Consider the following 12,119-nt stretch of genomic DNA (forward strand, 5'->3'; position numbering starts at 1 on the left):
TGGGATGAGCATCTCTGGGTAGGTAAAAAAAATTACTGAAAATTTTCCCTCAAAGTCAGTAGCTTTGTTTGATATTTACCAATAAGTATATGATGACATACTTGAAATGTATTTCCAGAATGTCATTGGAATATTATAATGAGAATACATAATCAAGTTTAGGACTAAATGAAAGATGCTGTCTCATGTATGCTTTAAATAGAGAATCGATTTCTTTTCAAAATAAAGCTATCTTTCCTTAAAAAATAAAATAAACTGCCAGGCATATAGTAAGTAAATGAAAGTAAGAGAGGGAAGGAGGGATGAAACCTCAGGTTTCCTTTAACTGCACTGTGCCTCTCATATTCCTCTACCATAAATAAGAGGACTGGACTCATATTTCTTAGGGTTCTTTCAGTCCACTAATTGACAATTCTAAATTATACATGCATATACACTAAATAAAGACTTTTCCTGATCAATAGAATATGACAGCAGAGGAAAAGTACATTTTCAAGAACTTAAAAAAAAAAGTTGCCCTGAAACATAGAGCAATCTCTTACATACCCATAAGAGATTTTGATTTTAAGAAAAGACTCAAGGTAAGTTAGAGACTTATGTTTATATTCGAACACTGGCCAAAAACTATTAAATAAACTCTTAGGAAGGGAATTCTTGGAAGCAAGGCTAAGGTTAAACTATGCTTAGACTATTCAATAATTATGACTGATGATGTTCAGTAAGATAAATAATTACAGGTAGGTACCACACTTCTTCAAATATTGCTCTAAATCTACAAATGCATAATCATTAGCCCTAATTGTAATAATGTAGATTTATATTAGTATGAATTAATGTTATATATATTTTATATAATATTTATACTAATGTAATTTTAAAACATTACTCTTGGCAATTGGTAAAGAAGGTTGCTTTTGACAGAATATACATAATTGAATAAAATTATATACTGCCCTTCAGCACTTTACTTTTCCTAAATTACTTTCATTTCCACTATTTCATTTGATTGTCAGAACAATTCTGTGTAGAAATGGAACTACTTGCTACAGTTTGAATGTCTATGTGTCACCAAAATTTACAGGTTGAAATCCTAACTCCCATAGTGATGGTATTGGGAGGTGGGTCTTTGGAAGGTGATTAGGGCATGAGTGAGGAGCTGTCATTAATGGGATCAGTATCATATAAAAGACTACCTTCCACTATGGGAGGACACAGTGAGATGACATCATCCATGAACCAGACAGTGGGCCCTTAGCAGACACCAAATCTATTAGTGCACTGATCTTGAACTTCTCCGCCTTCAGAACTGTAAGAAATAAATTTCTGTTGTTTATAAGCCACCCAGTTTATAGTATTTTGTTATTGCAGCCCAAAGGAACTAAGATACTACTTATTTCCATACACTGAAGCTTGGGTAAGTCAAATGACTTTTTCAGGGTCACCCTGGTCATCAGTGACAGAGCCAGCCTTTAAATAAAATATTCTCATTCTAGCTCAGTGCCTTTTCTACTACCAGTACCTCACTCACACCTCTAACCCAAATTATCACACCTATGAGGAGCCAACAACCCTCTTTACCTGCCTCTAGTGCACCCTAACCCATGGCCACACACAATTCACAGTAGATTATCTACATGACAGATCTCGTGTCTCACATTAAAAAATGTGACACTGGACTTTCAAACCTTTACTCACAAAGCAACAGCAAATGTCACCACCTATAAAGAAAATATGAAAAATTCATGTTTTTGGGTTTTTTTGTTTTTTGTTTCTTTGAGACGGAGTCTCACTGTGTCGCCAGGCTGGAGTGCAGTGGCGTGATCTTGGCTCACTGCAACCTCTGCCTCCTGGGTTCCAGCGATTCTCCTGCTTCAGTCTCCCAAATAGGTGGAACTACAGGCACACGCCACCACGCCCAGCTAATTTCTGTATTTTTAGTAGAGGCGGGGTTTCACCATGTTGGCCAGGAAGGTCTCAATCTCTTGACCTCGTGATCTGCCTGCCTCGGCCTCCCAAAGTGCTAGGATTATAGGTGTGAGCCACTGCGCCCAGCCATAAAATTCATCTTTTAAGCTTTTATTTCTTCCCTCGAGTTTTTCTTTTCTGTAGGGGTAATGTCAAACATGATGGCAATTAACATACTTATTAATACATGATGGCTACCCTGGAAGGAATCATGGAATCCTCCAGCCCTGTGACTTCAGCAATGACCTACAAAGAATGCTTACCCCAAACCCAGCACACCTTTCTGTATTGTATCATGTTCTAGAGGAAGCAGATAACTGGAGGGTTTTTTCTATAAACTCTGTGAATCTATTTATTCAGCTAATCTATACCGAGTACTAATTTAGCAGAAAGCTAGCATTATACACTAAAATATTAGTTCTGGAGAATAATATGTTAATATTCATTTCTTTATTGTCCATTTTCAGAAGGCAGCTAAAGAAAAAGATAGGGTGAAAAAGGTGGCTTCATATTCTTTCATAAACTAAGCTAGGAAAGTGACATAATAGAGCAAAAAAGAGGGAACAGACTCAAGTAAAAACAAAAACAAAAATGTGAGGATATATCTCCAGTGCTTAGAATGGTGCTAGGACATAAAAGTTATTCGGTAAGTAGGTTTTAAATGGATGATGAATATATTTGGAGCCAGACAGACCTAAGATCCACCGCTCCACTTGTGCAATGGGTCCCATCCTGTCACTGTTTGAGCTGATATCCTCTCTCCTGCATCACTGATTCTTCCCACTTCACAGAATCACTCTTACCAGCATAGAACATGCTGAATAATCAAATAATATTAATATATTATTTCATAGTTCACTACTCAGCAATGAGATATAAAACCACTACTTGACCCTACATTCTTTCTTCAGCTACTATCTGATTTTTCTGTTACCTTTGTTGTAAAAGTCCTTAAAATGGTTTTCTGTACTTTTGTTCATATCCTCTCTTGAATCTACTCTAATCATGCTTCCAACTCTATCGTGCCACTGTAACACCTCTTGTCCAAGGTCAACAAGATGGTCTCGAGATGATTAATTTTCTGTCCTCATCTTATTTAACCTCTCAGCAATATTTGATCCTTGTGATCACTCCCTCCTTCCTAACACACTTTCCTCCTTTGGCATCTTGGACTCTGTTCTCTCTTGGTTCTTCTAGTCTTCTGGCTCTTCCTTCTCAGTTTCCTCATTTTCCTCTGAAGTTGTGGCTTCTCGGGGCTCATTTCTTGGAATATTTTTTTTCCCCTTGGTACAATCTCATACAATCTCTCCCTATAGGTGATCTCATCTAATCCCAGGGCTGATACACAGGCTGACAATTTTGATCTCTAATCCTGATCTTTCTTCTAACTGATCTCTAATTCTGATCTTTCTTCTAACTTCAGATTTATATATCCAACAGCTTAAACATCTGTAAGCTTAACATGTCAAACATCGAGCTCTTACATTTCCTTCCCAGACTGCTCCTCCAGCAGTTTTCTTATCTCTCTAAAAGGTACTTCCATTTTCCATTTGGTTTGTCCAAAAGTCTTTGAATTCTGACATCTTTGGCTCTTCTTCTCACATTCCACACATCCAATCCACCAGCAAATTTTGTTGATTCTTTCCAAATGTCTTCAGAAAGCAGTTACTCTTCATCATCTCTCCTGCTATACCCTTTTCCAATTCACCACCACTTGGATTACCGAAATAGTGCTGAACTCCTCTATATTCTACTCTTCATAATTTACCTATATTATTACATAATATTAGATCACAGCACTATAGATACCTACATCTTCCATGGCTTCCTCTCTCATTGAGTAAAATCCAAAGTCCTTAAGAAAGAATATTCAAGGACCTAAATGATCTGAATCCCTTTCTCCCACCCGCCACCCCAGCTTCATCTCCTATCTACCATATTTAGCTAAATTTTTTCAAACATAGTGGTCTCCCAGCTATTCCTCAAATATGCCCCAAACACTGCAGGCTCTGTGGCCTTTGTGCTCTCTGCCTCCTTTCCCTAAATGTTCTACTTCCAAGAGGGGTTGCTAAGTGCTTACTACATCACTCCAGGTCTCTGTTCAAAAATCACCCAATTTGTGACACTTTCCTGACCTTCTCCATATAAAATAGCACCTTGGCCTATAATCCCACATCCTCCTCTATCTTCTTGACCTTGCTTTATTTTTGTTATTACTGTAGGACATATATATTTATTGCCTATTTGTCTAGTGTCCATCTCTCACAATCAGGTAAGAACCTGGTTTTGTACATTATTGAGTCACCAGTGACCAGAATATGCTGGTTCGCATTAGGCACTCAATAAATACTTGCTGAATAAATGAACCAATTGTATTACCATCATTATCAGTATTATCTTCATCATCTAAAGGCTTAGGTCTCAAGGACTGAAGCAGAGCAACTGCCTGCAGTGCTCTAAGATAGGGCAAAACACAACCTAAATCCAGGTTACCTTGCTGGGAGGGAAGCCAAAATACAGCCAGGACAGACTGAGAGGCCGATATGTACTTTATGTGCTAAGGCCAGAAGAGGAAAATCATTTCATACCTCAAGATTTGGATTTCAGTAAACACTATTAGCATATGGCCATAAGCAGCTTGTATTCCTTACAGAGCACATCTATTAGAAGAGCTTTGTGTTATTCTGTTTCATCCCTAATACTGTAACCCACAAAAAGGGACTGCTGTATGAATAATTAATAGAAGCAAAAGTTAGAAAAAGTTAGGAAAGAATGTGATTTTCTTAAATCAGTCATTTTAAATCTTCTATTATTATTATTATCTTGCATGTCATACATCAACAGTGTTTTCCTTTTTCTTATCTTGGAGCTATTTTCTCTGTCATATTCCTGCTTTGAGTAGAAAGAAAAAAAATACACCCAAATGGTAATTTTAATAATCTAGTCACAAGGGTTCAAAAATCAAATAAATAAATTTCAGGGTCTTATCATTTTATATTAAAGCAACTTATTACATAAATGACATTTTCCTTTAGGAGATGTGTGCATTCGTGTTTGTCATTTTTAAAATGGAAATAGAATCATAATGTCACCTTAAAGTGACCAGATTTAGAATGAGAACTTTAATTACACGGGAGGAGTAAAAAATACAATAAAATAAGATGATATGTATATACAAGAAAATGGGCATAAAGAGATATTAAAGAAATCAATGGAAAGTAAACAAAGCACAAATTTAATCACACAAGGATCTAAGGATTAATGTGTCAGTTGATAACATTTCAGCATATCTTTTGGCTAATCAAAGTATAGATTTGCATAGGAACAGAAATCTGAGCAGAATAAAAATGTAATCAAAGAAAAGGCTTGGCTCAGAAAAGTAAAACACATAAAATGATTTTAAATAGTATGGTCTTCATCTGCATTACCTTTTTTTTTACTACAAGTCCTTATTTTTCACTTTTATTAAAGATAAACAAGATAGTTTGTAATTCCTTATGACTCGATGACTTTTGAATTTAAGATTAAGTTAATTTGTAGTTTAAAAATTTTCTCAGGTCGGGTGAGATGGCTCACACCTGTAATCTCAGCACTTTGGGAGGCCGAGGCAGACAGATCACCTGAGGTCAGGAGTTCAAGACCAGCCTGACCAACATGGTGAAATCCCGTCCCTAGTAAAAATACAAAAATTAGCCGGGCATGGTGGCATGCACCTGTAGTCCCAGCTACTTGGGAGGCTGAGGCAGGAGAATCGCTTGGACCCAGGAGGTGAAGGTTGCAGTGAGCCGAGATCATGCCACTGCACTCCAGCCTGGGCAACAGAGCGAGACTCCATCTAAAAAAAAAAAAAATACAAAATACAAAATTAGCTGGGTGTGGTGGCAGGCGCCTGTAGTCCCAGCTACTTGGGAGGCTGAGGCAGGAGAATCACTTGAACCTGGGAGGCAGAGGTTGCAGTGAGCTGTGATCATGCCACTGCACCCCAACCTGGATGACAGAGCAAGACTCCGTCTTAAAAAAAAAAACAAAAAGTTAGTGAGGTATGATGGCAGGCACCTGTAGTCTCAGCTACTTGGGAGGCTGAGGCAGGAGAATCACTTGAACCCAGGAGGTGGAGGCTGCAGTGAGCCAAGATCATGCCATTGTACTCCAGCCTGGGCAACAAGAGTGAAACTGGGTAAAACAAACAAACAAAAAACAAAAACAAAAACAAAAAAAAACCCAAAAACCTCAATATACTATGATTCTAAAATCTATTAGAAATTTAGATAAACTTCATAATAAGCTAAAAGCAATATTATACTTTAGATACTGGTAGTGTTTGCAAAAAATTTAGTTAAATGTGAAGATAATACAAATGGAAACAATGTATGCACTTTAAATGTCTACTGACAATTAAAAGCAGACGGTGGTGGTGGGGGGAATCCTGTGATAATTGGTTCAACTCTGATACTTATCTATAATTTTATTTCAAATATCTACCTCACTAGAATTGGAATTCAGTGACTCACTATAGGTTATCCACTTACCTTACAATGGTCATACTGGAGCTGTAAGGCTGGAACATCTCCTCCAATAGGCATTTGTTTCTTAAGCTCTTCATCTTTCATATTCAGCCATTTGATCAATTCTTCTAAAGACATCAGCAACCTGTTCCACTTCTCAGCACTGGCCTCCAAATGGGCCCTGTTGAGAGATAATAATAATAATAATAACCACATTTAGAAATGCAAATTACATTCACAAAATTATCTACCTTCCTTTAGCATAATAGTCTTATCTGACCAAGTAATGTTTACTTCCACAAAAGAGACTGACTCCTTGTAAATACATATATATGTATTTATAATATATTATACATATATATGTATTTATAATACATTATACATATATATGTATAATATACATCTATACAATATGTATAATACATAAATATATATATATTTACACATATGTATACACACATATATCCATTTCCTGTAAGAAACAGCTATTTTGAATAGGCTATAATATTCAGAGGACTTATCAGTAATAACTAACAAAATTTAAAACACAGACCTATACAAAACGAAGGCTTTCAAGAAGGATGTCCATGATAGAATGTAAAATTATAAACCAAGTTTTGATAGTTTATGTATAGTATACATGCACATCCAAATATATTTTTTCTCATTTTCTCTATACATGGAGAGGGAGAGGAAAATAACCACTAAGAGCACAGTAAATACCTAATTTTATCTATTTTTACACCATTTAAGGATTTACAACAGACTCATAATATTTTTCGTTCCAGAAAAAAAAAAAGCACTGACTAATTTTTTTTTTTTTTTTTTTTTGAGACAGAGTATTGCTCTGTCGCCCAGGCTGGAGTGCAGTGGCACAATCTCGTCTCACTGCGACCTCCGCCTCCTGGGTTCAAACTATTCTCTATTCTGCTGCCTCAGCCTCCTGAATACAGCTGGAATTACAGGTATGCACCACCATGCCCAGCTAATTTTTGTATTTTTAGTAGAGACAGGGTTTCACCATGTTGTTCAGTCTGATCTGAAACTCCTGACCTCATGATCCACCCGCTGGGGACTCCCAAAGTGCTGGGATTACAGGTGTGAGCCACCGCGCCCGGTCTTGGTTAACTTTTTTAGGAATGGAAATTACTGATGTGTTACTTTCTCTTGTAACCAAAAACTCCTTCTCTTGTAACCAAAAAGCAGAACAATAGCAACGTTTACCTCAAAAAGTTGGAAAATAATCAAGCATTGCTTCAACAGGATACTATTTGGCTTAAGGTCGACCAATGTCTAGTGACAAATGACCAGTGTGAATAGAGAACAGTTGGGCAAAAGTCACTGCAGTACTTTATACTCTCATTTAAAGGTGAGGTCTTTGTTTCAATAATAATTTCTGCATTTAACACAGAAATGCACCTTCAGATTCTTAGATTATGAACTCCATAATCACAGATATGTTTAGGAAATACATTTTTATGTGGTTAAGGTTCCAATAAGAGCAAAGGCCCTTGAGAATAGGAGTGTAAATCTATGCACATGTTCCTTTTTTGCTCTTGTTAGCCTCAGGCCCACTGGTGGGCTGGATTTGAAAATATGGGTCAGTCAGAAACAACTCCAGCGACTCAAGGAATCGAACTGGATTTGACTCAATCCTGCATCACCCCAGAGGGCAGACTGTGAATGTGGGCTATGCCTCAATTTGGGAAATGGAATTACTGTGACTGCCCATGATCTTTGAGGTTTAGAGGTGTAACAAGGCACATGTCTGCCTTTCATCAGCATATTCTGATTAAAAAAGCTAAATGTGAAATAATAAAAAAAAGTTTAAATACAGAACGAAGTTCAAAGCATTTTGTAAATCTCTGAGAACAGTATGATTAGAAAATTTATTTTCTTGTATTTACTATCAGTTCTATTTATTCCACAGGTGCTACAATTGAACGCGTTTTACAAAACTGTGGTTAACAAGGTCCTGATTCTGCTTGGGCTCCAGCTTTTCTGTGTTCATATTGATAAACTTTAGGCCAAATATGTAATTACCTTTCCCTGATAACTAATAATTTCATTTGTCACAGAGCAGAAATAAATAATTTCAATTATATTAACTGAAAATTCTCTCTGTAGTTCTAAGGCATTTTGCAGCAAGTAAATTTGACTGAGCTACTGCAATTTCTTTCCAATATTTTTAATTGCAAAACCAGCTAGAAATCAGATGTCCTCAATCAAGAAGCACTTGAGTGTCTCTGTGTGCAAAACATTTATAGGTGTTCCCTGCCCTTTTATTTCAGATGATTTGATCCTGCATCTTCAATGTCTGTAGTTTAACTCAATAATCGATAACTAAATCACACATTATATTACTTTGAAATTGAGTTGCAAACACTTATTGTATTGAAATGCACACAAACATATTTTCCAATGCAGTCTTCTTTGACTGCACAGAAATAATGAAACTGATTACTGAAACTTACAGTATTTAGAATCTGAAGAACTATCTGTTAATTATAAGGATGAAGACAATATTTTTTTTTTTTTTTGAGACGGAGTCTTGCTCTGTCGCCCAGGCTGGAGTGCAGTGGCGCAATCTCGGCTCACTGCAAGCTCCGCCTCCCGGGTTCACGCCATTCTCCTGCCTCAGCCTCTCCGAGTAGCTGGGACTACAGGCGCCCGCCACCACGCCCGGCTAATTTTTTGTATTTTTAGTAGAGACGGGGTTTCACCGTGGTCTCGATCTCCTGACCTCATGATCCGCCCGCCTCCGCCTCCCAAAGTGCTGGGATTACAAGCGTGAGCCACCGCGCCCGGCCTAAGACAATATTTTTTAAAAGAAATGGTGAAGTGGCTTTGAAATAAAAAAGAAAACGTTGGTATATGTGTGCTTCTCTGCATCTTTGATTTTCCACAGTAAAAAGCAAGTTGATCTGGCAGAATCTTTGTCTGGCAAATCTGCTCTGGTTATTCTCAAATAGATTATAACTATGTGTTTAGTGGATTACTACCATATGCCCAAATAAATGCATGCTTCTGTAGTAGCCTTCAGTGTTCTAGTTTCATTTTAATTCTTTCATCTTGAAAGATGAAAGCCCTTTCTTGGGCAACAGGTTGAATGCTTTGTAAGAAGAAACTTTAAATTTGTGTTCAGCTTAGTGGTACTTTCTCAATTATCCTATAAACATTTTAAAACACAAATTTCTCTAAGACTATTGATAACTAGTGATCAACCAGATTTTCAAAATCTTCACATAAAACATTTCTTTATCAAACATATCTGTGGGCATTCATATTTTTAAACAATTGACTTATTCTAACATCTCGGCTGCTTCAGTTCACTCCTTTAGTACTTTGATATGTACAAAGCAATAAACACTTTTATTGATTGTATTATCAACCTAGGATGATGTCTACTACAGAATATCTTTTACACAAGTTACCCCTTTTAAAATTGAATCATTTTTTACAACTCTATAAGCATTTTTAAGTGACCAGTTATTCTTAAAAAATGTAATGCAAAAACATGTTAGAAGGTAAAGAGACCCATAAAAATGGTACTTCATCATTTAAGCATAGTAGAAAGGAATTATGGAAGTAACTACAAACTAGTATCTGTTTTAAATCAGCAAAAGCCTCCACCTTTCAAACAAACTGTATCTTCAAGCAAGTTATTATTCCTTCTCCCAGTGTACAGATATAAAAGGAAATAGTGTGAGTGAGTGTGAGAAGGAGCATTGGTTAAAATAAAATACAGTTTTTCATTTACTCAGTACAAGCAAACATTTACGGAGCACCCACTCTGGCAGAGATATCCCATCCCCTGTTGTGTAATGACTACCCAGAATCAAATGTCCAATTCGGTATTCTTACTACAAAAGTATATATATATATTTTTCGGTTTATGGTAAAATCTCCAAACTATAGGGTTATAATGAAAGAAAATACCTTAATTAGTCCAAGAATAACAAGTAACTTTAAAAGATTGTTCCTGCTCCCAGGAAAGGAATTAAGACATATTAGGAGAAAAGAGTCAAGTCTTCAGAATTCAGTCTGACTGTGCTGAAAAGAACATCAAAGCCATGATTCCAATATGGTAGACATCAACAGCATGTGGCTATTTAAATTTTAATTTAGGATAAATAAAATGAGTACATTTTGAAATTCAGATTATCAGTTGCACTGGTCACATTGCAAGTGTTCAGTAGGCCACATATGGCTAGCGGCTATTGTATTAACCAGTGTAGATATAGATAATTTCTATCACTGGAGAAAATTCTATTAGAATGTGCTACACTAGAGACACCAGAAAAAAAAAGAGAGCAGTTGAATCTTCCTCTATTAGATATGGAAAAAAAAATGGTTAGGAGAAGCAACTATCTAAGGCTAAACATAGTGTCAATGACATTGTAAAATGTGGTAACATTAGATTTAAATGATGATGTTAAAGGTTAATCTTCTCTAAGGGCTTTTAAAAATGTGCCCTGAATTTTTAAGAGACTCATAAAAGAAAGGGAAGATAAAATTTTATCTCTGAACTCTGTTTTCATTAGATTTGACAATTTTACTGGCCTTTGAAACCATATGTTAATAACGATCTATATTAAACATCATTATGCTGATAAATGGATATTTAATTAACACAATCTCAAATTAAATAAGTTTAACATGAAAATTTAAACCCATGTCATCCACAGCACAGAACTTATTAGTGTATTTCCAATTCATATTTTTCCAGTGAGTAAAAAATATAATCAAATTTCCTGACAGCCTGTCTTCTAGCTGACATTTCAAATCATTGGCATTCTTCTCTTGTACAGATTGAAATGAAATTTATCATTGTATGTATTGTTTTAGATGCTAAAGAAGATGTAGAATGTTGGATTTTGGTATATAAAAAGTTTAGGCCGGGCGCAGTGGCTCACGCCCGTAATCCCAGCACTTTGGGAGGCTGAGGCAAGTGAATCACGAGGTCAGGAGTTCAAGAGCATCCTGGCCAAGACGGTGAAACCCCATGTCTACTAAAAATACAAAAAAATTAGCTGGGCGTAATGGCGGGCGCCTGTAATCCCAGCTACTTGGGAGGCTGAGGCAGGAGAATCACTTGAACCCAAGAGGCAGAGGTTGCAATGAGCTGAGATCATGCCACTGCACTCCAGCCCTGGCAACAGAGTGAGACTCTGTCTCAAAAAAAGAAAAAAAAAAGTTTAATCATGGCTATCCAAAAAGACTGAAAAATAATGTTCAAGATATTAACCTATGGTATTGAGCCACATATTATTACATTGTTCCAATGGCTGCACCATGGTCAAAGAAGGTAATACCTGTAAAACACTTAGGGTAGATCTAGCATATAAATATTCAATAAATATTAGCTGTTATTATGATCTTGGCAGACATTTTCTTTTTTAAAAATTATGATAAATTACAGCAAATGTTCCCTGCCATGACATTTTATGCTATAAAAACTTTAATGTCAACTTTAGCACAATAAAAGCATAATGTGAAATACAGAACCAATGCATATTAAGTACTCCAAGTAGCATAAAGAGTATCAATCAGATGGCCTCATTCTCAAAACAAAACAAAACAAAAATGAAGGCCACCTGCAGTGAGAGAATTTGGGGACTAAAAAGGATCAAAATCTTTTAAAATAGG

At 36.3% G+C, this 12,119-nt stretch overlaps 1 protein-coding gene across 7 annotated transcripts in view; it reads right to left on the minus strand.

The window, feature by feature from the left end:
- The window catches only part of LOC116463116 (utrophin-like), a 572,404-nt gene that overhangs the window by 143,380 nt on the left and 416,905 nt on the right, over positions 1-12,119 (minus strand). For all 7 annotated transcript variants that reach the window (XM_058434468.1, XM_032146075.2, XM_058434467.1 and 4 more), the window contains one exon: positions 6,495-6,651. In XM_058434468.1, coding sequence (XP_058290451.1) covers positions 6,495-6,651 — 157 coding nt within the window. The remainder of the gene's footprint in view (positions 1-6,494; positions 6,652-12,119) is intronic.

The sequence above is a fragment of the Hylobates moloch genome, unplaced genomic scaffold (genome assembly GCF_009828535.3).
Source record: "Hylobates moloch isolate HMO894 unplaced genomic scaffold, HMol_V3 SCAFFOLD_26, whole genome shotgun sequence".
Lineage (NCBI taxonomy): Eukaryota > Metazoa > Chordata > Mammalia > Primates > Hylobatidae > Hylobates > Hylobates moloch.